This window comes from Dicentrarchus labrax, unplaced genomic scaffold, assembly GCF_905237075.1.
Source record: "Dicentrarchus labrax unplaced genomic scaffold, dlabrax2021, whole genome shotgun sequence".
NCBI lineage: Eukaryota > Metazoa > Chordata > Actinopteri > Moronidae > Dicentrarchus > Dicentrarchus labrax.
The window spans coordinates 30,201,433-30,228,016 of record NW_026136711.1 but is presented as its reverse complement, the minus strand read 5'-3'; the positions used below and the strand labels follow the sequence as shown (position 1 = coordinate 30,228,016).

At 41.8% G+C, this 26,584-nt stretch overlaps 1 protein-coding gene across 5 annotated transcripts; it reads left to right on the top strand.

Moving 5' to 3' along the window:
- Positions 1–457: 457 nt before the first annotated feature.
- Positions 458–26,584, top strand: cpne1 (copine I). 5 transcript variants are annotated; one of them, XM_051416542.1, is made up of 16 exons: positions 471–591; positions 15,995–16,123; positions 16,224–16,403; positions 17,382–17,456; positions 17,590–17,661; positions 18,491–18,574; positions 18,911–19,000; positions 19,082–19,180; positions 19,266–19,352; positions 19,798–19,857; positions 20,070–20,203; positions 20,738–20,792; positions 21,000–21,054; positions 21,207–21,340; positions 21,427–21,663; positions 22,679–26,584. In XM_051416542.1, exons 2-16 carry the CDS (start codon positions 15,995–15,997, stop codon positions 22,793–22,795), a joined length of 1,608 nt encoding a protein of 535 aa, XP_051272502.1. In that variant the 5' UTR covers positions 471–591; the 3' UTR covers positions 22,796–26,584. The 5 variants fall into 5 exon arrangements, with proteins under 5 accessions (XP_051272498.1, XP_051272502.1, XP_051272499.1 ...); XM_051416541.1 differs by lacking the exon at positions 471–591 and adding an exon at positions 13,727–13,998; XM_051416540.1 differs by lacking the exons at positions 15,995–16,123; positions 16,224–16,403; positions 17,382–17,456; ... (10 more) ...; positions 21,427–21,663; positions 22,679–26,584 and adding exons at positions 1,149–3,544; positions 3,812–3,879; positions 5,184–9,344 and having other exon boundaries at positions 476–591.

The following is a 26,584-nucleotide window of genomic DNA, read 5'->3' as shown; positions in this document are numbered from 1 at the left end:
CTGTGGCTGTAAAACATTTATTTTTATTGCTGAAATTCAATTTTCTTTTTAAAATGCATGAATATCATCACTAAATACCAGAACAAAAATATTTATTGCAGCATCCTTTGCACCCTGCACCATTGCACTATTGTCTACAAATGTTATTGTTGTTGTTTACGTTTATATATATATCAGTACATAGCAGTTAATCTCTGCTATTCTGTGTATGTACATTGAGGGCAATGTAAATCCCTGTGGTTAATGTTAATTTCATAATGATCCTTACTTCTGGAAGTCAAACAGCAAATGTTTTTAAAAAACTGGAGCATAATTTAAAGAGTATATTTTTCTGTGAGGGGAATTAGAGAACTCCTTGGACCTTTACTCTCCAATAAAGTAGCCCGGTTCAACCGGTAGGGGGCGATGTCGCTCTGAGCCGACGTCCGGGAAACGCACGCCGTAATCTCGCGGTATCACGCGTGTTATCGCAGCACTTGCGCCGACATTTCGTGCCGTCGCGACCTGCAGGGAGAAGAGAAGAGAAGAGAGGAGAAGAGAGAGCTCCGTTCATGAGTTAAAACCTCAGTGTGTTTGTTGACAGATTTCTCGGTAAGAATCCAGCAGCGGCAGCCCGCTCAGTGACGCACTCACACCGGGAGCAGAGGGCGAGAGGAGCCGCTAAAAAGCGTGCGTCCTGCCCGCTTCTCCGCTCCAACACACACACACTACACACACACACACACACACACACACACACACACACACAAAGCAAATCCACAACCTTAGCTCTAGGTGGCTAACGGAGGGTTAGCCTGCACAGGTAGCTAAACTAGCTCCATTCACCCTTTCTGTTAGGCAGTAGCTAGCTGGAGTCTCTCTTCAGAGGCTCCGTGTCGGATATTTGTTTTATTTTCATGAATGATTGTGTAAAAACTTTAAAGGCAGGGTTTGTTTAAAACGCGGTCGTATACGTAGCTGCTACGTTAGCTAACTAACCGACACACTTAATGTTTTCATGTATTTTTTTTTAATTTGTTTTATTTAAAATTACGCATCAGCTGTAGTTTCTTCACTGTACGAACAGGATGAGGAGGTGTTTGAGCTCTGGTTTGATTAGTCTATAGATGAGTTTTTATTATTGATTACACTGCGGTTGCTGCCCACAGGCCACGCCCCCGGGCAGAGACGTCACAGTGCACCGGGGCTGAACTGAACAGGTAGAAAGTTGTTTAAGATGTCAGCGGTTGTCATGGAGTCTGGGTTCAACACTCAGCACACAGACTGACTGACTGACTGACTTTAGCCCTTTTCAGACATGGGATCAATCAACAGGTGATCAGTAATCGGAAAATTAGTATCGGACGACTTTTCATTCGATTTTTAAAGAATCGTTAGTCCTGTAATGACCAATATAAATATATTATAACGTATTATATATTATAAGAGCGTGATATTCTGAGACTGAATGTTTAATCGTTATTGTGGTTATCGTTATTTTTTTTTTTTGTCCTTTTGTAAACTTTTTTTCAGATTGATTAGACTCCTAAAATAATTAAAATTGGCTTATTCACAGTGTTTTCTTGTTTATGAACAGAAGAAAACTGATTTACCTCTTTTATTAAATTATTTTATTTATTTATTTTAGATATTTTACAGGTTCGGCCTCATCACATTACTGTCGTGACTTTTACATCAAAGTAACGGGTTTAATCAAACATGAGACTCGCGTATAAAGTTGCATGTAACAAGATGCATATCTGAAAGGGGCTATAGTTAATCAGTGAATGATACCTCATGTGGTGAATCCGTTTGGAAACTGAGATTAATTACCGTACGTTTCCTGTATGTCAGTTGTTTCTGTTTTTGTCTTTGTTTTGTGCAGGTCAGTGGAGTTGTGTACAGTCAGTCATTGTGAAATAGATGGATGGATAATGTCTGTTATTTATCCCTAAAGGGTTTAATAAGGGGCAGCGAATGGCTTTTTTTTTACAGACGCTATCATGCCCGATCCTGTCTCATTGTCCTCTCTGTTGAGATTAGAGCTTCAAGTTGGCTGACGTGAGGAGATTCCCTCATCCTTGTTCTCAGATAGGTTTCTTTGTGTTTGAGTTATTTGGTCCGTGGATGGCGTTCCACTCTCTCTCGTTTAATTCCACTATGTTTGCTGTGTTTTGAGGCCGACAGCATGTGGACAGTTCTGTGTTTCAGCTGTAAACTGAGAAATCAAGGCAGTGTTTTTGCTCTTTGATCCTGAATTTGCTGTCTTGATCATCTTCTGGTTTTCTGCCTGTTTTTAAAGGACATTATTTTCTGTCTTCTATCAGCTCCATTTTGTTTCTTGGTTTTATGTGAGTGCAAACTGCGGCTTCAATTGAACCCTTTCACCTCACTTTGGATGCTCTGGTTGTCTCTGACATTATGAGCTGTTGCCGTTTCCTCTCCTGCTGTGTTTTATCCTCTTGCTGCTGTTGATGTTTCTCACAGACTGTTAGCAGGTTGACACCAACAAGAGGTGTGGACGTCCAGGTTAAAAATCCATTCAAAGTGGAAGAAGCATTAGTTAAGCTGTCATTGTTGGATGTGATTTTTCTGTGCTGAGGTGGAGCACTGAAATGAATGGTGATGATGATGATGTCTAGCATTATGATGAATTGTATTTTCAGCATTTTTCATCAATCTGAAATGACTGAGAGGTCAGAGTTGAGCGAGCTGTCTGTTCAGGATCATAATGTACGGTCTGATGTTGTTCCTGGATCAGGGTTAGTTGCAGCACAGAACCCCTGAAGCTGTGTCTGAGGATCCAGAGACATCTGCGGAGTACAGGATTGTGGAAGCAGTGAGCATTGCTCCACCTGCTGTCGCTCAGTTGAACATGTTTTTTTTTATCCGTGTTAGCTTACACGTTGCTCTGCACCTTGCTTCTGTTTGCTTTCTCCTCTGATCAGCTGATGTCTTTGGTGTTGTGCTGGCAATCAGTTGCTGATATTGCTCTGGTTCACATAATGCTAATATTGCTCTCGTTGATGTAATGCTAATGTTGCCCTGGTTGACATGATGCTAATGTTGCTTTGGTTTACATGTACCTGACACTGCTTTTGTTAAAATGTTGATGACATTGCTCTTATTGCTCTGGTTGATAAGTTATTGCTGTTGCTTTTGATAACATGTTGCTAATGTTTTGTTGACAATGTTGCAGATTTGCTGGTTGACGTGTTGCTTGGGTTGGGTGAAGTTGCTGAAGTGCTGCCTGCTCTTTTGGTGCTGCTTGAGGATTCAGGAAGCAGGATCGGTCCTGCTCACCTCTGTGTTGTTGCTGGCCTCCTGGTTGCCTGATAGGTCCTGGGTTGTTGCTTGGTGTTTATAGGGTGTTGCTGGCTGGTTTCCAGGTGGTTGCTGGCTTGTTGGAGCTCAGCAAGTCCTATCTTCGGTTTCATACTTGGTACTTCTTCTTAGGAGAGTTTGATATTGTTACACTGCCGGCTTTAGTCATGATGGGTTTTGGTTTTGGACAGGTGTGTCTTTCTGCTGTCAGCTAGGAAAGCTACCGCAGTCAGATTCTGAGGTTTGTTTAGGTTTGAGATCTGTGTTTGGTTAAAGATAGCCTTTTAGTAGTACAGCTGAAATCATACATTACACCATGCTTTGTTAATATTCAACATTTTATCGAATACTGAATGAGAGCCAGTTACTGACACTGACTTAAGCACAAGCTGTCAACTGCTGAAAACACCAACACACGCCCGTCGTTGGAAATATAAAGCATGTTCTGTAAGGTTGAATTTCATCAAATGTTTTGAACAGGAATGTTTGTTTTCTACCTTTTCACCAGGTTTCAGTTTTCCTGCAGAAATCCCCTGTCTGTTAAACAGTGAAACTATACACAGCTTAGTTGCATTGGTGAGTCGCAAGTTGCATGAGATTCATGAAGGTTTACTGTTGCACGAAATATTTCAGACTTATCCGAAACTACAAGCAATATCTTTGTACTGCGTTGTAGACGACAGTAAGGGTTACTTTAAGGAACCAAATAGCATAAAACCTCTTGGTTGCATTCAGGGACTGATAAACAGAGCAGCTCATATTGAGATTTAAAGTCCTCAGTAATCTTCAAACAAATTGGGTTGTATGATATGTTATCCCACATTTTATTGTTTGCTTCAATTTACAAAAATTGTTGATTTAACCTTTTGGATATTAGGTTTCAGATACTGTCAGACAATTCGACATGCACTTTGTTTGAAGCTTACTGTAGACGTTAATTTTCAACAAAACAAGTTGCATTAGGAAGTTTCTTGTGTATCTGCAATACATGAGGTGTTACTGAAACACACAAAGGAAAAGGATCTAACTATAACCAACCATGAGGTACATTGAAGGTCTGCATACATTGAAAAGAGTAACTGTGTGAGTCAATTAGATCAATCAGACTTCACTAGTGGAGTTAGAGAATGTGACCTGACCCTGTTGCATGCTTGCTTCACAAAAAATGGTACAGTAAGCTAGCTAGCAAAATCTTGGCCAGACTCAGTAATGAATGATATCACAGATGGTAAATTTTGAATTGTTTTGCACTGTGAAACACTTTTTCCCCAGTTTGAATTGCTCTGAATTTGCAATACTTCAGAGGCAGTTGAGGAGAGAACCTGTGTGTGTGTGTGTGTGTGTGTGTGTGTGTGTGTGTGTGTGTGTGTATGTATATGTATGTTCATAAATATTTGTGCGTGTGTCTTATGTGCATATATTTGTTTATTGATGTCAGTTCCATTCCTTAATTTCTTGCTATGTTTCTTTTACAACACACAAAATTTAGGAACAGCGGAGCTATGCTAATGCTTAAGATTGCTTCTGTTGGGGTCTAACAAAGTCTGCTGTGATCTGAAAAGTTAATCACTTATTTAAAGCTTGCAGATGTCTGGAGACTGTTTCAGTTTAGCTTTGTTGTCAGTTTCCTACAAATGTTTCACCCCCATCAAACCCCTTCCAAACACCACTGGTTTCCAAATGTCAGGACCCAAAAACGGGTGCACAAAGTTTATAAAAATGGTCTCTAGGTTATTCTGAAGAAACTGAAATGTAAGCATTGTTGGCTAAGCCTTTTTTTGGCCTGCGAAGTCAGACCTGAGTTTCCTGAGGAAACATCTGGAAACCACTGGTTGCCCTCTTATGCTCTTCATCTGACCGTAGTGTTGCTTTCTCCCCAGGTTGTAGGGCTGTTGTTTAGCAGTCAGTATGGCAGTAGTCATCAGGCTGCAAGGTCTGCCCATAGTGGCCGGCACCATGGACATCAGACACTTCTTCTCTGGCCTCACCATCCCTGACGGGGGAGTGCACATCGTGGGGGGTGAGCATGGCGAGGCCTTCATCGTCTTTGCCACTGATGAAGATGCTCGGCTGGGGATGATGCGTACAGGAGGGTCTATTAAGGGATCCAAAGTGTCGCTGTTGCTTAGTAGCAAAACAGAAATGCAGAACATGATTGAACTCAGCCGCCGCAGGTTTGAGGCTGGGGCAGGTGCTGTAGAGACAGCTGCATCTACAGCAGGAAATGCCAACCGACAAGTGGCTGCCCCCATACCCACAGTGCAGCCAGGGGCAGGAGGGAGAAGTGGTAGCCATGGAAACCAGGGTTTCAGTAACACCCAGGCCTCAGTAACAGCAGCAAGCTCATCTCCACAAAGCAACAAGGCAGTCGCCAGTGTGGTGCCCAGCTTCCCCAACAGCTACAGCTCTGCCCCCACAATCACCACAGCTCTGGCATCGCTCAATGCAGGACCCCCACCCATCCCTCCACTTCCAAGCATGCCTTCCATGCCCTCCATGCCCCCCATGCCCACTCTTCCCTCTATTCCAGTTCCTCCTCCAGTGTCTTCCCTCCCTCCTGTCCCTACTGTCTCCCCACTGTCCCAAGGACCTCCAGTTCCTCCTATGTCCCACCTATCTCACATGTCCTCCATGCCTCCCTTTAACCCCTCCCTACCTCCTCCAGGAGGGCTTGGCTCTGGCCTCCCTCTTGGAACCCCCAACCCCATGCTGTTCAACCCTCTCTCCCCCCTGGCCTCTCTTGGCCTCCAGGCCCATATGAAGGCTGCTGCTGCTGCGGCTAGTGGAGCAGGAGTGGCCAGTCCTGATGAGTTATTTGTCTTCCTGCAGAACCTCCCATTCTCCTGTTCAGAGGTGGATGTCAGGGGTTTTTTCCGGGGTCTGGGGGTGGATGGGGTTCGCCTGCTGAGGGATGGACAGGGCCGCCCATCTGGCAGGGCTATGGTCAAGTTCTACTCACCCCAGGACAGCTTCGAAGCTGTGAAACGGGGAGGTGGCATGATGGGCCAAAGGTTCATTGAGATCACCCCTGGCTCTGAGCGGCAATGGGCCAGCCTCAATGATAGTGTGACAGGCCATAATCCTCACAACAGCGGCAAATCAAATAATGAGGCACAGGACCAGCAGCACCGCCGTGGTAATGCTGGGTCAGGGGCCGGAGGCAGGGATCAGCGAGGAAGGTCACGATCTCCCCACCGGCAGGAGTTCTGTGTCTACCTGAAGGGCCTTCCCTACGAGGCAGACAAGAAACAGATAAAGGAGTTCTTTAACAATTTGGCCATCATAGAGGACAGCATCTACATTGCCTACGGGCCCAATGGGAGAGCCACAGGAGAGGGCTTCCTTGAGTTTAAAACAGAACAGGACTACAAGACTGCTCTGGGTGCTCATATGCAGTACATGGGCACCCGCTTCATCCAGGTCCACCCAATCAACCGTAAGGGAATGCTTGAAAAGATTGACACTATCCGCAAACGTGAAGCCGCACAGGGTGATGGCAAGAACCAGGATGGCATGAAAGCTCCTAGGAACTGTGCCCACATCACCAACATCCCTTACAATGTCTCCAAGAAGGATGTCCGTGCCTTCCTGGAGGGTGTGGGGCTTTACGAGGACACCCTGAAAGTTCTGACAGATAGTCATGGCAATGGTTTAGGCCAAGCGATCTTCCAGCTGCGGACTGAAGAAGATGCCCGTAAAGCTGAGAGACTGCACCGCCAAAAACTAAATGGCCGAGATGCTTTTGTCCACCTGGTGACATTTGACCAGATGAAGGAAATTGAGAGGAATCCCCCTCCTCAGAACAAGAGGGGCCAACGCAACCAGAACCAGAACCAGCTGAACCAAAATCAGAACCAGCATCAGCAACCTCAGCCCACTGCCCAGCAACCCCAGATCAACCCATTTGCTGGTATTAGCGGTGAAGAGTTTAACTTTCTCAGAAACACCATGGGAAACCTCAATAGTGCCCCCTTTGTGACTCCATTCTCAGCCCCAGGAAATGGGCTGGCAGGCCCTCCTCCTCTCCCTCCTCTGGCTGCAGGGCTAGGGGACGTGAATCTAGGCGTGGCCCCTCCACTTGTTGCTGGTATTCCTGGAGCTTCCATCTTGGAGCCACCCGGCTTTCGACCTGGCGCTGCAGGAGGAGCCCCCTTCAACCAAGATGGACTGAGAGGGTTGGTGCCTTTTGACAACGGCAACAGAAAAGGAGGTGGAGGAGGACAGAACCGTGGGGGAGGGGCTAATAACAACCAAGGACGTCCTGGGGGCGGGGCTACTGGTGCACAGCAGGTGTTCACTCCAGGAGCTGACGGCCTCCGTAACCAGCCGGCCCCTGGGGGACCTAACAATCCCAACAGTCAACGTGGTGCTGCTGGCCCAACCATTGTAAAGCTTCAGAATATGCCGTTCACTGTAACTGTGGATGAGATTATGGACTTCTTTTACGGCTACCAGGTGCTGCAAGGCTCAGTCTGCCTACAATTCAGTGAGAAAGGCCTGCCAACTGGCGAGGCCATGGTGGCCTTTCAGAACCACGAGGAGGCCACTGCTGCCGTCATGGACCTCAATGACCGACCAATTGGAGCACGCAAGGTCAAAATAAGCCTGGGTTAAATCCCAAATCCCAAAACAGACTGATTGTAGATAAAAATAAAAATAAATTTACACCTACCTGGTTCAACCATCCAGGTGAAACAAAGTCAACATAAACCATACCTGAGTCTGGACTCCAACCCAACTGTTAGTATCTCAGTTTACATCTTGCCGTGCTCATTGATTGTCAGTCATTACTGAAGCCCCTCCCCCTGTGTGTAAATAATGGCCACGCCCCCCCTGCAGTCTGTCAAGTGGAACGACTGATCCAGACTTTGCTCTTTGTGCAGCTCCTCCACTGACTCTGGTGGCACAAACCGATGATGATGTTGATGGATTTTGGTCTTTTCTGATCCTGTTTCTAATGCCGCTTTTTGTCACGTCATGTTGACACACTGAACATACTCACCTGTTTTGTTGCTATGGTAACACGATGATTATAATGAGGCTGACAAAGTAGCTGTAAAGCGCTTAAATATGCTGTGCTGCTGTGGTTTAAAATGTATGCCCTGTTGCTGTGGTAAAATCATGATGAAAAGCCACAGCATGTTGCCATTATAAAATGTTTATGCTCTGTTGCTATGATAAAATTTGTTGCCATGGTAAAATCTTTACATGCTCTGTTGCTATGATAAAATTTGTTGCCATGGTAAAATCTTTACATGCTCTGTTGCTATGGTAAAATCTTTACATGCTCTGTTGCTAAAATCTTTACATGCTCTGTTGCTAAAATCTTTACATGCTCTGTTGCTACGCTAAAATCTTCACATGCTCTGTTGCTATGGTAAAACATGCTGTAGATGAAAAGCTTTTCTATCACAGTGACATTTTGTTGCTCTGTTGCTGTGGTAAAGTCTTCACATTCTCTGTTGCTATGGTAAAATTATGATAAAAAGCTATGTTGCCATGATCAAATGTTTATGCTCTGTTGCTGTGGTGAAATTTTGACATGCCCCGTTGCTATGGTAAAAATCTTTACTGATAACAAGCTTTTTGCCATTGTAAAAGGCTGACACTCTGTTGCTATGGTAAAATGTTGACACAATTCAGTGTTGCAACAGTGCTCCGTTGCTATGTAGAGGATGTGGGATGGACAGATTGCTGACTCGTGTTTTACTTTGTAAATAATGATTTTTGGGCTGCTGAATCCTTTTCCCCCTCTGTCTCATTATTGCTGTGTTTGAATATTGCCACCCCAACCCCACTCCCTTTTCCACAGCACATGCTCAATAGGTGTTTGGACTGTAGAGCGCTCAGATGAAGTCTGTAGCGTTTTTTAGTTTGGTAGCTTTTTGTTGTATGTATGTTTGATAATGTTTTGGATGTTTTCACCTTTAAAGCTCATTTTTGTTTCTACTGTCAGTGTGAACAAACTTGTATGATCGTATCCCATACATGATGTGGAGTCTCCTTTGCTTTGGCTAATAAAAGGACATTCCTGATGCACACCTACTCTTCACTGCCTGATGATGGAAACTTATGTGATTGATTTTGAGTCACTTGTTTCTGTATTTTGTAAAACTTGAATAGAAGACTGGGGTTTGTGTGGAATACAGATGACCTTCAATTCAACATCTTCAGTGGAATATAAGGTAAACTTTGATCCAGTAAATGGCTCCAGGTTGTGCCTCAAGTTATCATTGCTTTTACATTAGCGATTTAGAATTGATTTAAAATTAAATCAAAATTAAACTTCCTCCTCTGTGAGTATTTAGACTCGATGTTAACTTGGTAGCGTTTATTTTTGACTGAACAGTGGCTGGTGTCCGTTCTGTAGAGTCACCAGTCTGGATGTTTTGCATTTTAATGATGACTCCCAGCGTTAGTAACCCTTTCCACACTGATGCTAACAGCTAGACTAGTAGGGAAGCTAATAGCTGTGCCATAAACGGCCAGAAAAACAGAAAAATGCTGCAGCTTGTCAGTATTCAGCAAGTTCCAGGTGGTTTATCATACAGCTGGGAGTTGCTAATGAGTCATTTAGATCCCTTGCATTAATTATAGAATTTCTTTGTGAACTACCTTTTTCATTTCCTTGCAAAACGTTAATATTCCCGTGAAATCATGTTACATACATGTGTTGTGTATGCAACCAGTGGTTGTAGATATTGTTGAAGCTTGTGCTTCCTCCAGAGATGTGGATCAGATAGGATAATGTAAACAGTATTGTGAGGTAACTCAAAAGTACTGCAAGTGAACGTAAAAGTAGTTCACTGTGACTAGAAGGGGACATAGCGATTAATTTATTTTAATTCCAATTTAAGTGCCCAAATCCATAGATCAGGCACATATTAAGGTTTTATTTTAAGGTCAGTTATCAGGAGGAAAGAATTCAATGATCAGGTTTGTGTAAACATAGTTCAATAGTTGTCAGGACAATACAAATGTCACAATCTCAGAATAACTGCTTTGTCCTTTATGTCCCATCCAAGTGGAGTTCATTGCAGAGTCTTTGCTCTTCCTCGACGTCTGAACAAAACAAAAATAACAGCAGAGAAATGGATTGCTGCATAGAATGTAACTGTTAACACGATTTATCCCCAGGTTATAAGATATTCAAGTTTTAAACCATTCATAACAGTTTCAAAAATATCAAAGATGAAAGTAGTTTTGATTTCACCATTAATGGCCTTAATTTTATAAGTCTGCACGGCTGCTCTCAGCATATGTTAATGTACTTAATGCTGCAGATTTGAAATAAATCCTCAGTTTCTAATTGCTGTTTAGTCCACACATGAAGTCTCTATATGACTTTTGTAGTAGCAGAAATCATCAGTGGAAGTAGTTGTGTCTGAAGAGGGACCGTCTGCTGCTCTCAGGAAGTGGTTAACCTCCAAACAGGTACATTGATCAAATGGTTGTGCATGCAGTTTTATAGTGTGTGTGTGTGAGAGACAGAATAAATTGAAGTGAAACACTGTTTGGATAAATGGCTGTTGGTAAAGATGATTGTATCTGTGTTGTGGCTTCTGCAACGGATGTGAGTGAACAGTGAGTCTGTTTGGGTGGGTGACTTTGGGACAGAGGTACAATTTTTGCTGAATGACTGACACTGAGCTGTCAATCACCTACTGAGATCCCCCCCCCCAACTAATCAATAGACAGACAGAAGGCAGAACTTGCAGGTGAGTGACAAAGACGTTGCATTCAAAACATGACAGACACTGTAGCTACAGTGGCCTGTAAACATTCAGTTGTAGCCCGTTTACCATCATCAACAATCTTAGATTCACCTTAAATGACCATAGAGGATAACGCTTATTTACAATGATGTTCAGTAAAAAAAAAAAAAAAAAAAAAGCTTGTAAATGGTAACTGGTGCATGGTGCGCTGCCAGTTGTACAGGATAGTCAGTAGATGGTAGTATTTAGGTGCCCTGTGATGGCCAGTAGGGGAAGATAAAGCGGCCTGTAGAATATGGAGGCATTTAGGTGCTAGGTGATGTGTTACAGTTTATAATATAGACATTAACTTTTAGACGTTAGCCTGTTAAAGTGTCGCTTATAACATGACATAAAGATATAAACAGACACCATTAAGGCATCATAATGCAACTTTACCCTGTAGCTGGCAGATAATGGTCTGCAGATTGTAGCATTTACATGGTAGAGTGAGAATAGTAGAGTCTACAGTTGGTAGACGGTGTCCTGTAGATGGTAACATGTAAATGGTAGAGTTTGCACTTGTAGATAGTAGATGGTTGCCTGAAGACGTTGGTCTACAGGGGGTAGATAGTGGTCTGTAGATGGTAGAGTTTAGATGCTAGTTGATGCCATGTAGATAATGTTAAAATAAGAGGAGGAAGTCTGAAGATGGTAGTGAAGTGTTCTGGCACTTGCCAGGTCGTCGTTGTACATAAGAAATTGTTCCTAATGTCTTGCCTGGTAAAATAAAGGTTTGATCAAATAAATAAAATGGTGGCTATTATATATCGATCATAGTGGATGGTAGTGTTAAGCTGCCCAGAAATATGGTAGCTGAAAGTGTGGATGTGTAGATAACGAGTGGCCTGTAGGTGGTATATGGTATCCTATACTGCACTGCAGTGTTTAGTAGTCACATGTCTTTTTAGCACTGTTCACTGGGGGCAATGCAGATTAACAGGTGCAGTGGAGACCCTCTGTGTCTGTATAGGTTTTTATTTGTTTAACTATTTATTCACAAGCAAACTTTAAAAATGAACAGATTTATTAAACAGTTTCGTTTGTTGTCAGTTGTCACCGTAGTGCTGAAATATGCAGTAGCTCAGTCCAGACCTGTAGTTTGCATAATAAACCCTCTTCCAATTATTGATTATATTGTCGTGTCTTGTTTGCAACTGAACTGTTGCTGTTTGCAGAGTTAGATTATTTATTTTTTTATTTAACATAAAATTAGAACAATTCAATAACATCAAATGTCCCCTTTAATTTCCCCTGAAGTGGCTATTGGTTGTTCATCATCTTATTCCACTTTGTACGAGTGTATCATATAAAGTATATTGTCTGTAAGCTTGTTGCAGCTCTTCATTGAAGCTGTATGATGTTATTCAGACTGCACCATCGCAGACACATTTCCCTAAAATTCAATCTGACAGATTTGGGATCTTTGGAAACTTTCCTCCTCTGGAATTTTAAATAAAGTTCTGTGGGTTTGAACAGAGTTTAGACACAGCTTGATAAAGCTGCATAATGTTGGTAAAGATGGAGGCAGTGGAGGGTTGAGCAGAATTTAAGAGCTCATTAAAGGACATAGTTTCCAGGGAGGTGGAGCATTTGAAGACAAGGATGATGTCAAAGATGGGTGTGTGTGTGTGTGTGAGAGAGAGTGAGTGATTTACAGGCTTTAATACTATGGTTCTGTACATTATGACCTTTTCCTTATCAGGACATTCTTTTTCTGTGTTTTGGCATTTCCTGTACTGTTTCTCACACGATGAGTCCTCTGCTGCTGTTTCTGACTCCACTGTGGTTCAGCTACAAAGGGTGAATAAAAGAAAACCGTATGTTTCTCTGTGAGGAGATTGGCTCGTGCTGTGTTCAATTTGTTCTGTTCTTCCTACTTTCTTAGTGTTCTCAATTATACTTAATGTGACTTGCTGTTTTCTCTCTGGCTGTGTCAGTACAGCTCATCATCTGACTCATTATTAGACACCTCCAGTGCTTTTTGCTTCAGCAGCAGTACTTCCAGCTTGAGTGTGTGGCCCTTCAACGTAAAAGCACAGAAATGTACTTGTATGAATCAGCCTTGAAGTGAATGTGAAAACAGTTAAAAAAGATCCATTTACAAGGTATTTTCTGGAGGTTTTAACAACACGTCAGTCTTCCTCAACAGGATGTTGTCAGTTGTCACAATATATAACCACCTGTTACTTTCTTATGCAAACTCCATTGGCTTTAGGACGACTTTGAGATGTGGTTTGGGGGGGGCTACAAAGTGGACCTTGAGTGAAGATTTTTAGGACACTCACTAAAGGAAGGCTCAGATTAAAACTGGTCTAAAGAAATATGTTGTTGCAATACTGATCGTAAGGTATGATCGGTAGGTAGGTTGATAGACTCCATAAATCAGTATATGACATTTTGTGTATTAACTAATCAAAAGTAGGAAAGTGTTACAAGCTGATTAATTACAGCTAATCCTGCTGCAAAGAACGGATTTGAAAGGATTTGTTGTGACGCCGCTTTTATTCTGAAGGAGCCAGGGTCGGAAGTCTCCTCGTTGGTTGCTGCTGCCTTTTTATAAGCCAGAAACGTCACCCATTCGCGTTTAGCAAAGAGGGCGTGACTGACAGTCGTCTTATCCAATCAGAACGCGGCTCTGTAGCTGCTTGTCCAATCAGAGCGCACTCAGCCTGGGTGTGCCGCTCCCTGTTAGCTAAGCCGCTGAACGGAGGCGAACTGCTGCTTTCTGTCTCAGTTACAGTGAAAATATAAACTCCAGCTGTAGTTAATCTTTTGTGTGGTGTAACAGAGTGGTCAGGTAACAGTTAGCTCTCTCTCAGGTGTATTTACTCTCACTGAAGAGGTGTCGTTTCCTGTTCCGGGACCGTGAGTTGTTGTCCTCCGCCTTGGTGTTTGCTCCTGTGATCTGCTGAAGATATCATATCCCGGATCTGATAAGGTGATTTACAAACACAAACACCTTTACAAACAGTGTTTACTGTACTGGTTTAACTGGCTGACCGGTTTTACAGCCTCAGATAATCTTCTCTTAGTCTCATGCTGGTGTTGCCTTCAGGTGCTGCTCGCTCAGTTCATTTAGTCTGAGGAATAAAACCCTCCCAGGTATCAAACTTTAACTTCAGTCAGCTCACAGTTTGTAACATTTAATATGGACAGTAAACAGTCAGGTGTACTTGTAAGACAATAGGAGGTTGGGATTAAAGGTGTGTTCAGGTGATTTTATTGTGTTTATGTCAGAGATGGTTATGGTTTAGTGAAAGTTAGATGTTTATTATTTCATTGTGTTACTTTGTTAGATGAGAGTCTTCTTTAAAGACACACTGGACAACAATACTTTGTTTAAAGTTTATCTGGTTGCAGCTTTTCTCTATGTAATGTGAATATTTTTGGGTTTTGCACTGTTGAACACATCACCTGATGCACAGGTAGTTGTCAACTAGACAGCGAATGAATTCTCCCTAAAGGTCTAAAGGCACTCTGCTAATTAATGCTTCATTTCCAATACACAAGAGAGAAGTAGAGCAACTATATATACACATATTTCACAATAGTACAGTAGCACCTTGATTATGACCTTTTGTTGTCTTTATAATTATTAAATTATGTCATTATATATCATATGTGACAGTTTAAATATCCTAAACTGCATTTTTAAATGTTAAATTCATGTTTGTTGTGGAGTAAAGTAGTTTGTTTGTAGTTTTACTGCAACAAAATGCTCTTAAGTTTCCAAAAAGTGTCTCGGTATTCTCCATCCCTTCAGGCTGTCACATTTAACTTGTTTTTCATTTAGACAAAGAGAAGGACAGCGACTGACCACAACTATTTATGAGGTTTTATCATCACAACGTCGTACAGGGAGCCCAGCCCCGGTTTAAAGCTGCTGTCGAGGGAGGTTATCCAGTATCTGCTGGAGGGTTGACGGCCTCTTTTGCATGTGTAAAAGATAATTTATACTGTTGTATAGTATTCTCTCACAGAGAGCTCGTGAGACACCATAATGTTTGTTACATTTCATGTAAAAGAACAAGTATCACAGAGGTAGGAAACCGTCAGCGGAAATCGTGTCACAGAAAATCCCATTTTCTTCTCACTACAGACTGTTTAATACTTTATTTCTGTGCTGCAGTCGTGAAATAAGTGACATGAATTGTTTTAGTGCGGACTGAAGTTAGATGAATCATAAACATTTGCATTCAGTGTTGACTGCAGTGAAGGTCTGCAGCTTTAGTTCTTGGTTAATGTGGGATTATTTAGTGATTCTGTTTGGTCTATAAAATGCTGAAAAAGGTTGATCACAATTCCTTAAAGTCGAAGCGGACTTCTTCCTGTCGCTTGTTTTAACTGACAGAACAATCACATAAGTTCAATCAACTAGTAAATGGTTCTTAAGTGCACATATTGCATCGTTTACTATCAGCATAAAACAGAAGTGCATCCAGTATACTGTGAGAGTTTATTACACAGTTTCAGAGCAGGTAAAAGAGAAGCAGTGACTGCGTCTCTGTTTCGGTTTAGTAAAAAGATGAAGAGTCTGATTATTGACTAATGCCGGCTGATTGCTCTAACAGCAGTATTCTGTAAATGGTTTCCCTTTGTGCATGTTTTTAAGCTGCTTTCCTAATTAAACATGATGTGCTTGTTATTAATGGCGTTGCTCCTGGTGAAATGGTAGTTTAAAGACCAGACAGACTCTGGTCATGTAATGTGAAAACCACAACAGCTTCGAGACTGAAACTGTATTCACTGTGTGAACTCTACAGGGATGTGACGACTCTGAGAGTGTAATGTGACCGAGGCTTCAACACATTTGTGGTTCAGTTTCAGACATCCGAAGGCTTTAATGTGTCGAACTGTACGATCTGTTCTCATACTGAAGTTATTCTGTGTATATTCTGAACTGAATCCTGATTTCTCTCTCTGTCCCCCATCAGATGGCGGACTGCGTCTCTAAAGTGGAGCTGAGCGTCTCCTGTTCTGACCTGCTGGATAAAGATGTCGGCTCAAAGTCTGATCCTCTGTGCGTGCTGCTGCAGAGCTCAGGAGGAGATAAGTGGATCGAGGTAACTCACTACACGATAAATGGGTCTTTATTTTACTTTTAATTTTATGTGAGATGAATTAAACATCCCCCCCCACTCTCTCTGTCTGTCTCTCTGTCAGCTGGGTCGTACTGAACGTTTGAACAACACTTCCAGTCCGTCCTTCAGTCAGCGTCTCAGACTGGATTATCACTTTGAGGCAGTTCAGAATCTGAAGCTGGGGGTCTACGATATCGACAACTCCAGCGCCGACCTCGGCGATGATGACTACCTGGGAGGGGTGGAGCTAACACTGGGACAGGTACACACCAGATCAACTTATACCAGACTCAGTAGAAGTTTGTTTTTCCTCCCATTTTAAATTTCCGGTGAGGTTGGGAAATCCCAAAGTCTTTACCCCTGCAACCTTTTACATTTTCATTTTCCCAAAAATATTTCAGTATATTGAAACAAAACAGATTTGCTGATTTGTTTTGTAAACAAGTGAAACATTATTTTTCAGTAAAATAGTTTGTTTTAATAAAAGTGTTGAGGACTCATTAACAGATTGGATCAGCATGTTTTGGTTGCAACTAATGATTCATTAATCAATCATTATTTCTCAATTAATCTATTAACCCCTTTGTCTATAAAATGAGTCCAAGAAGAAGAGAAGAAGAAAATATATTGAATTAAAGTTATAAACAACCAATAAAAGCAGCAAATCCTCAGGTGAGAAGCTAAAATCAGAGAATATTAAGCACCTTTTCTTGAAGAATGACCGAAGTGATTAATGGATAATCAAAGTAGTTGGCATGTAGTTCTGTCAGTTGACAAATCGATTGATTGACATAGTCATGTCAGCTCTTGAATATGTAGAAAATGATTTTGCATTGTTGTCCAGTGACCTGGTGGAGAAGGTTGTTTCACAGTAACCGTTGGAAAATCTGACTGTTGCCGCAAGTTGGATGCAGATATCCAACAACTGTGGAGAGTAAAATGAATGACGATTCATCATTTTATATTCAGCTTTTATATAAAGGCATAAAGAACATTTTAAGCAGAAATCCTAAATAAAATAGTTTAATTTCAGAGTTGTTGTTAAGATAAGGAAAAGCTTCTCAGGCCCAAAAAAGTGTTATGAAGTCTACACCGCCCTCACAAACAGCTCTCTGTCTTAATTATATGGGCTGTATTGATACAGTATTCCCTTTTATCCAAAGTGCTTTACAGTTGCTGCTACAGTACTGATGCTGGGTTGAAGTCTGTTATTAACTCACTTCCTCTGTGTGTATTTCAGATAGTTTCCAGTAAAACTTTGACCAGACCTCTGCAGCTGAAGAAAGGCAAACCTGCAGGGAAAGGAACCCTCACTGTACGTACTGTGTGTGTGTGTGTGTGTGTGTGTGTGTGTGTGTGTGTGTCTGCGTGCGTGCCTGCAAAGAAGATATAATATATGAAATATAAAATATATATAAATGTCATATTTCATTGTGTACATTGTGTAGGTCACAGCAGAGGAGATAACGGACAACAGAGCCATTGTGTTGGAGCTGGAGGCTAAAAACCTCGACAAGAAGGTAACTCTGCTCTTCCTCCTTATGTTCCTTTTCTATCTTGCTCCTCATCCCCTCCTTTTCATCTTCCTCTTCTCCACCGCCACCTCTTCAGGGCCGTGTTGCTCTTCATAAATCATTAGTTTGTGTGTGAAGGCTTTGCTTTGTTGTCACCAAGTAAATGAGGTTGCACCATTAAAACGTAAGGACCGTTTTAGCCCTCCAATGAAAAGTGATCCATTTCTGCAGTGACAGGAAGTTTAAAGGAAGTAAACAGGAAGTCACTGCATCGTGAGCTTTTATTTTGTGGTGTTGGGTATTTATTACACAGTTGATCAAAGAACCTGTTAACGCTGACTGTAGTAACCTGGTTACTGTAAATCCACATCTAAATGCAGCAGATCAGTTTCTGCCATACCACAAAAACATTTCCTATTTTGTATTAGTGACAGAAGTGATGTTTTCTTTCCTTCCAAGTTCAAAAGTGTCTGAATATTATAAACATTCCAGTTCTCACTGGTGGAAACCGGTAGACTTCTACAGGTTACCTTGTGTTTAAGGTAACCTGTAGAAGTCACTCAGACTGTGGATGGATTTGTTTTAAATACATGTATTGCTGTTAAACCACAGTCATGTTGTAACTGTACCTTTATTTTCTCCGTCTGAAGTCACATGCATAATTGTAAAAAGCAGATTAGAAACCTGGTTACCTGTATAGAAAGCAATCAAATGCCCCCACCTGGGGAAATCCCCTACCCGAATTACAGAAAGTTATTTGTTTACATTTAAGAAATAAGACTGTAAACCGGTTATGTAAGCGCATGTAATGAGATATTGTCTTTTCTGTCTTTAGGATACGTTTGGGAAGTCTGATCCATTCCTGGAGTTTTTCAAAAAAGGAGATGATGGAAAGTGGCAGCTGGTCCACAGAACAGAGGTACACACACACACACACACACACACACACACACACACACACACACACACACACACACACACACACACACACACACACACACACACGTTTATACACTCAGACACACACACACAGTTGGATATAGAGGAAGTAATACTTTAGGATGTTTCAAAACTATTCTTGCCTATTTAGTCGTGAATATTTAATGTTAAAGGGAAATGATAAAGATTTGAAACCACATAGTCAGAAAAAAAGACTATAACTGATCTAATTGAAGAACACACAGAGGGCGATGTCACTGTGATGAAGAGGATGGTGAACATTATGGTAATGATGAAGGTTTGTGTGTGTGTGTAGGTGGTGAAGAACAATCTGAGTCCCACCTGGAAGACGTTTACAGTTCCTCTGCAGACGTTCTGCGGCAGCGACCTCGAGAGACCGCTGAAGGTTCCACCAATCAGAATCCAGCTTCAGTCATAATGATCAATGCAATCTTCATCAGTCACATACAATCTCCTCCTCCTGCAGGTGGATTGCTCTGATCATGACAGTGATGGATCTCATGATCTGATTGGTTCTTTCACCACTAAAGTCTCTGAGCTGCAGAAAGGAGGACACGGTTCACCGGTGAGCTCACTGATAATAAATCAATCTTGTCTATTGGCTGATCAGTGGTCATTAGGTCATTAAACTGGCTGTTTTATCCCCCCAGGTGGAGTTTGAGTGCATCCATCCTGAGAAACAGAAGAAAAAGAAGAGCTACAAGAACTCTGGAGTCGTTTCTGTGAAGAACTGCAAGGTAAAGACTACATTACCCAGAGTTCCCTCCTGGGAGGTGCTGCTTTGTTGTCAATCTGAGAACAGATTCTTCCTTTGATCAATCCTTACAATCTAACTAACCACGCCAGTGTTCCTCAACGGGTGTTTTGCCACCTGCAGACACTGCTCAGGGCAGAAAAGCCTCATATATGTGCTAATTTTGTTAGCAGGTGACATAATACAAGTTTAAAAACTCCAGAATTAAACATAAATGGTCACTGAGGCAGTAGTGGTGTCATTATAAGAGATTATGTAGTGTTGATCTGTTCAGTCCATGTTGACTCTGACATCTCACATCTTCTCTCTAAATCAAGGCAAGGTTTTTACCGCGGGCCTCTGGGTTAACCACCCTTCACTTCAACGTTTTTTTAATATACACATAGATAAGTGAGTGATTCTTACACTGTGTCTCTGTGTGTTTGCAGCTGGTGGCTCAGTACTCCTTCCTGGACTATGTGATGGGCGGCTGCCAGATCAACTTCACTGTATGTCAACAACAATGAACACATTTTAAATACTGTATATAAAGTCACCAGTCTGTAGGCCTTCAGTTATTAATCATAATCTCTTAATTGATGTGTTAAAAAAAATGAATGAACTGGCTGATTAACGTGTAAACGATGTATTTCAACAATGAATGAATGAATGTTTGTAGGTGTGGATTCATGAATGAATGAATGTTGTGTGAACACTGTAGGTGGGGATCGACTTCACCGGCTCTAATGGTGACCCTCGCTCGCCCAACTCTCTCCACTACATGAGTCCAGACGGACTGAACCAGTACCTGTCTGCTCTGTGGTCTGTGGGTCAGGTGGTCCAGGACTACGACACGTTAGTACACAATCACGCAATCGTACGCTGTCGAAATACACACCAAACCTACACCCTTAACTCTGAACCCTTTTACCCTACATCTAAACCCTAAACTTACACTGTGATCCCTACACACTGAATTCTATAACGTAAACCCTAGTTTCTACACCTTAAACCCTACACCATATATCTTACACCTTAAACCCTTTTAACCTAAATTATACAACCTACATCTTAAATCCTGAACCCTGCTACCTCAATCCTTCACCTACAACCTTAGCCCTACAAGCTAAACACATTTATTCAACACCATAAAACTTCAACCCTACAATTTACATCATAAACCCTACTCACACCCTCTACCCCCAAGTTCCTACACCTCAAATCATACACCCGAAATGCCGCAACCTAATTCCTACAGCGTTCATCCTTAACCCTACACGCTAATCCCTAAATCTCACAGCCTGATCCATAAACCCTGAATCCTATTAGAGAGCAGGAGAATTATTTATGTGACCATAACTGTGGTTGTTTTTTGTTTTCCTGTTTCAGTGATAAACTCTTCCCAGCGTTCGGTTTTGGAGCCAAACTGCCTCCAGACTATCAGGTCAGCTCTCTAACCAACTAATCACAACACAGCACTCAATGTAGAACAAGTGTGACGTCATATTTCGCCCTGCTCAGAGTCTGTGTTGTAAAATGATTTTATAATTTTGTGATTTGGTTGAATTAAATGATGCTTCTCTAAACAGCCAATCAGAGTAAAACTTGTAGATTGTCAGGTTTATTGAACTGTTGTTTGTTGATCTCACAGGCTGCACACCACGAGTTCGCTCTCAACTTCAACCCCAATAGTCCCTACTGCCAAGGTACACACACACACACACACACACACACACACACACACACACACACACACACACACACACACACACACACACACACAAAGCATATTTAACTGCCCAACATATATAAAACATTTTCATCTTTGTTAATCTGCTCCCCTCTCTGTCTCTCTCAGGTATTCAGGGGATTGTTGAAGCCTACAGGGGGGTTTTGCCTCAGCTGAGACTCTCTGGACCCACAAACTTCTCTCCCATCATCAATCACGTCGCTTCCATTGCCGCCACCGGCGCTCAGAGCAACAGCGCCTCTGTGAGGACACACACAAATACACACACACGCACAAAAAAACAACTACAAACACACTCGTACTGAAACCTGTTTCTGCCTGTCTGCAGCAATACTTCGTCCTCCTCATCCTCACTGACGGTGAGATCACCGACTTTGACCAGACCCGGGACGCCATTGTCCGGGCGTCGCGGTTGCCGCTGTCAATCATCATTGTGGGGGTCGGTCCGGCGGACTTTAAGGCCATGGAGATGCTGGATGGAGACGATGGCGTGCTGAGGTCCACAGTGGGGGAGGCCGTCGCCAGAGACATTGTGCAGTTCGTCCCGTACAGACAGTTCAAAGATGTAAGTGTGTGTGTGTGTGTGTGTGTGTGTGTGTGTGTGTGTGTGTGTGTGTGTGTGTGTGTGTGTGTGTGTTCAGAGATATGATAGATGGATTTGTATTTGCCTGTTTGTTGTATGAGCTCTTCTGTCAGAGCAGAACATTAGAAGAAAATGGAAAAGGGCTTTGTGGGAGGAAGGCTTCTTTAGAGCTACCCAACTCAGAATGTTGTCAGTTCAATCTGAATTAGCTGTTTAATACCAAGAGTTGACTGTTCAGCGATACACTAAACTCAGCCTGAACCATTAACTCTGGTTCTGTGGTGGAAACGCATCCACATGAGTCTGATGTTTTAGCTTAGTTTTAATGCATTTCTTCATCATCTGTAATGTCAAAAGATCTCCACACAGTCAGAGAAAGTAAACGTCCTGCTCATAGTTCAGTTATAAAATCTGTTTTCTTTTTTTTCTAATTTGCCATAAAGGAACAAAAACATGTATATTCATAAAGAAGTGAAAGTGCAGTCACCACTTCCTGTCCGCTGTCCGGTGTTACGCCTCCCCAACACTTACTATCACTCTTCTCCACTTCCACAGTTAGTTTTGTGGTTTGTGGTCATTTCGAGACCTGGTTTGTAAAGTTGTAAAGCCGAGTGCAGAGAATCGAACAATGCGAGTCGATTTAAGTCTTTTCAAATCATTGACTGATTGGGCTTAGACCCAGTGTCCATATGAACTCTGAAACTCTTTATGCTTCCTGTTATCATTCCTCCTGCTCATACCAGCAATGAAAAGATCCCTCTCTAATGTGCTGTCAGTGTGAGTGATGGGGGACAAAAGCCACAGTCCAAACCAAACAGTGGTCTAAGAGAGGGCCTGATGCATTTTTCACGAGTTTTACGAGCCACCGTAGTTTCTCATTCATGTTGTAATCTGCACCTGCACCACTTGATGCCACTAAATCCTACACACTGGTCCTTTTAAGACAGACTTGGACATAATGATCCTATTCTCTCTCTCTCTCTCTCTCTCTCTTCAGGCTCCCAAGGAAGCTCTGGCTCAGTCTGTCCTCGCTGAGGTTCCCAACCAGCTGGTCTCTTATTTCAAAATGAGAGGCCTGGACCCACCTAAACCAAAGGCTGCCCCCAAATCCTAAACCCTGACCCCCAAAAATCCTAAAACCCCACCCGTGCACTCCTTAGACCCCACGCCATAATGCTGAATGCGCACCCTCATATGATTCCAGGATAAGACCACGCCCCTCCGCTCTGGCTCCACCCACCACGCCGACCACCCTTCAGGGACCAACCTGATGTGTTGCACGAAATCTCAGCCAATCACAATGCAGCATTGAGCTGTCAGCCAATCAGGATGCCATGAGCAACCCCTCCCCAGTTTAAAAAAAAAAAAAAATAATTATGTTTTATAATCACTTTGCTTTCTGATTCTTCTCTTGAATAAGTGGAATGATAATGATGTAGTATAGATATATTGATTATTGATTCCTCCTGCTGCTTTTACGCTAACTATGCAGATCACATGTGTTTACAAACATGTGTTTAACAATCTCACACACACACGCACACACACACACACACACACACATAGTTGTTGCCATAGTAACAGAAAGGTCAGTGATCTCCTGAGAGCTGATCTTGTCTAAAAACTGTGTCGACTTTGTTTAGAGAGAAGTGGGTGGTTTTCACCTCAATAAAGCAAGAGTTTAATCACAGCGACACCTAGTGGACATTAGAGGAACTACAGCTGCCGGTTCTTTGCTGTAACCAGTGGGGTCCACGGTACCATGGTGACTATGCACTCTGGACCACCACTGTGTGTGTGTGTGTATGGCTCTTATTAGCTTTATAGATCAGGTATTGATACTTTGCACTTTGCTTTTGCAATAAATGCTGGAAAGTTATATTATGAATGACATTATATATCGTAGCTTTACTGCTATAGCCTTACTATAAACTCTACTATAGCCTTACTGTAGTCTTTAGAGTAGCCTGTGTGACCTCCGCACTCTGCTTCAGCCTGAATGTTTCCGGACTGTTCTGTCACGACGCTCAAAGGTTTGTTGATGCCACCACCTTGGTTCCCAGTGCTGAGCTTATTTTTGACCATCATGCCGCTGTGTTTCCTAAAATGGGGCTGATCTCTGCTTGACCCTTAACACACCAAACACCAAACCTGATCACCTGCATCATCCCATACGACAGCAGACACACACGGTTCTTGTGCATTGAAGGATGCTAAAATGTTTGTCGGTCAAATAAAATAACATTCATGCCATTCAGACTCTTTGCCGCCACGTGAGTGGGTGGTAGAGTCACAGATTGATCTCACAATAAATGACAAAAACTAAGAAGAAAGGGATCATGGAGTGGAGTAAAGTCATATTTCTGGAAGTAGAGATGATGTCTCAGAGTAAAGTGCCTTAATAAAACAAATTGAATGTTCACTGGGAGCCAACATGGTTGGAGCGATGGTGTTGTGATGCTGCGTTCAGGTCATGTGGAAGTTACCGTAAATACTGTCAGCAAGTGAGTCTTTTTTCAAGTTGTAGGTAAACGTGTTCATGTCTGAAAAGTAAACAAACACTGTGCCCTCAACTTTATTCTTCAGTCTAACTAAATTCTCATTTAATTTTGATTTGATCACATTTTACTCACACGTGACCACATGAGCTGTCGTACATCAGATCACTGATCTTGTGATTGCAATGTAGCCTTACCACTCTTTACCAAAGACTTTGTGACTAATGATCTGAACACGCACACAATGTGTAAAAATCCATGTTTACTGCAGCAAAGCCAGAGTTAATGTTGTCAAAATCCACTGCTGATTAAAGAGCGAGTGCCAACACGTCACCTTCAACCTCTTTAAATGACTTCAAATCACTTTACAGTCAATTTTAAATAACCTTTTTAACCACTTTAAATCACAACTGCTGTGGATGGTGATGGAAATGACAGAATAGGAAAGAAAATTTGGGCTTTTTTTCATCTTTTGTCCAACTTTTTTTAAGGGTCCATTTTATTAAAGTGAAATATTTGTATTACATATAATTTTTAGCACTAAAGTTTGTTTTAACATTAGCAAAAAAGTACATTCTTCATGTTTGGGAACAGTCTGTTACAAAATAATCTCTTACTTGTTTTTGTAGCTTACAAACTCAATTATAAAGCGCTTTGAGTGGGAAAAAAGTGTTTAAATAAATGCAGTCAAACCACATCTCACAGTCTTGATCAGCAAATGGAGCTCAAACTGGATTTACATCTCTCCGGACTGAGGCAAACATACACGGTTGTTGTTTTATACCTGTATGGATTGAGGGTCTACTACTGGTGTATGATTTAATCCTGACATCACATGTGGCAGCTATAGGGAACATTACATCACCATAAGTTTAACACTGACGCCAGAACAAACGCCCTCTGAAAGACTGCGAGATGTGGTTGAAAGCTCTGGGAAAAACATGTGAGTTACATAAGCAAGTGATTATTTTGTGAAATATATCAGTCGTGTGTTTGTTTTTTTTACTTGAAGCCGATTTCAAGTGTTTCTCAGCAGTTTGTCCTGCGTCTGCCTCTGTGGTGCCAACAGTGTTTGCTGCTTCAGACTGTGTTTGGTTGTTCTTGGATCCGATTTTTTTCCGCTTTTCTCTCCAAGAAAACAGAAACTATCACTTGCTGTCAACCTCTCATGTAGACCATTAAAGACAGGAGCACAAGTTTAGAGCCTCTTCTGCTCTCCTTGTCTTTAATTTCTCAAACATCTCCTGAGTTTTCAGACGTTTTCAATCTGAGGGTCAGATTTGAACAGATATTCTTTATTTGACACAAAGTTTAGATCAATTTCCCAGAAAGTAGAGGGATTAAAAGTGTTGATTCTTGTAAAGAGGTTTTCTAGAGAGATGGACTGAAGTTCAGGAGAGTAACATCGTTGTCTGTTTACTTAAAGATTTGTAATGTCTTCTTTGGTTGAACTGTTTAAACATATCAACATATCAGTATACAAATCGGCTGCATCAACAGTTGTGACAATTATTTGAATACATTTAGTGGCATTAGGAGGGAAAACTATCCAGTAATTCACAAGAAAAAAAGCAAAGATTATAGAAAAGTTTGTCAAAATAAATGACTTCCTATTGGATTACTTTATCGATCTGTGTCACAATTTAAACTTCTTTACTTTCTGGGATTATTTTAGAAAACAGACCTGCAGGGTTTTGTCAGACCACAGAAAATCTGTTAAGTTCGAAAAAATCTTTTATTATCACCTTTTAGAAAAGAAAACTATGCAAACTACTTGACTGAAGTTTGTTCAAAGTTAATTCTGCATAAACATTCATTTGGACCATGTAGCACAAAATAATGAGTTAAAGTTGAGATATTTTTGTTTGTTGTTCAATATTATCTTGTTTTGAGGCCAAACTGCAGCAGATTCTGTAGATTGAAGTTTGTCCCCGTTAGGCTGCCATAATGTTGTCTTTGTTAGTTTTCTGAGTCGTTGCCAAAAACGTGTTTCATGTGTTGTAGTTGAAGGGAAATTCTGTTTTTACACAAGTATTTTAAAGGAGCCTCAGTTGTAACGACATTATAGCCAAATTCTGCATTTGCTGTATTGTCACTGTAACCATCACTGGGACAAAAATCAGCTGTTTGAAAAAGAGGAAAAACATAAGAAAATGCTGCCTGTGTCATCTACACCTCCCATAATGCTTTGCTCCACGGTGCTGCTCACTGGGAACAGTTTCCTCTGTCACACACATTGTATTTTTCACTCTGTAAAGTAAACTGGGTGATCCACAGCACCATGTGGCCACCAGCTTATTCAACTAACTGCTATTAACTAACCAGAATAACTGAACCAGTAAACATCATGTCTGTATGAATGCTGCCTGTAACAATACAATAAAACAACTTTGGGAAAGAGACAA

Bases quoted from the DNA above. Each gene is read 5' to 3' on its own strand.
- cpne1 (XM_051416538.1), top strand. From the start codon at position 5,212: ATGGCAGTAGTCATCAGGCTGCAAGGTCTGCCCATAGTGGCCGGCACC.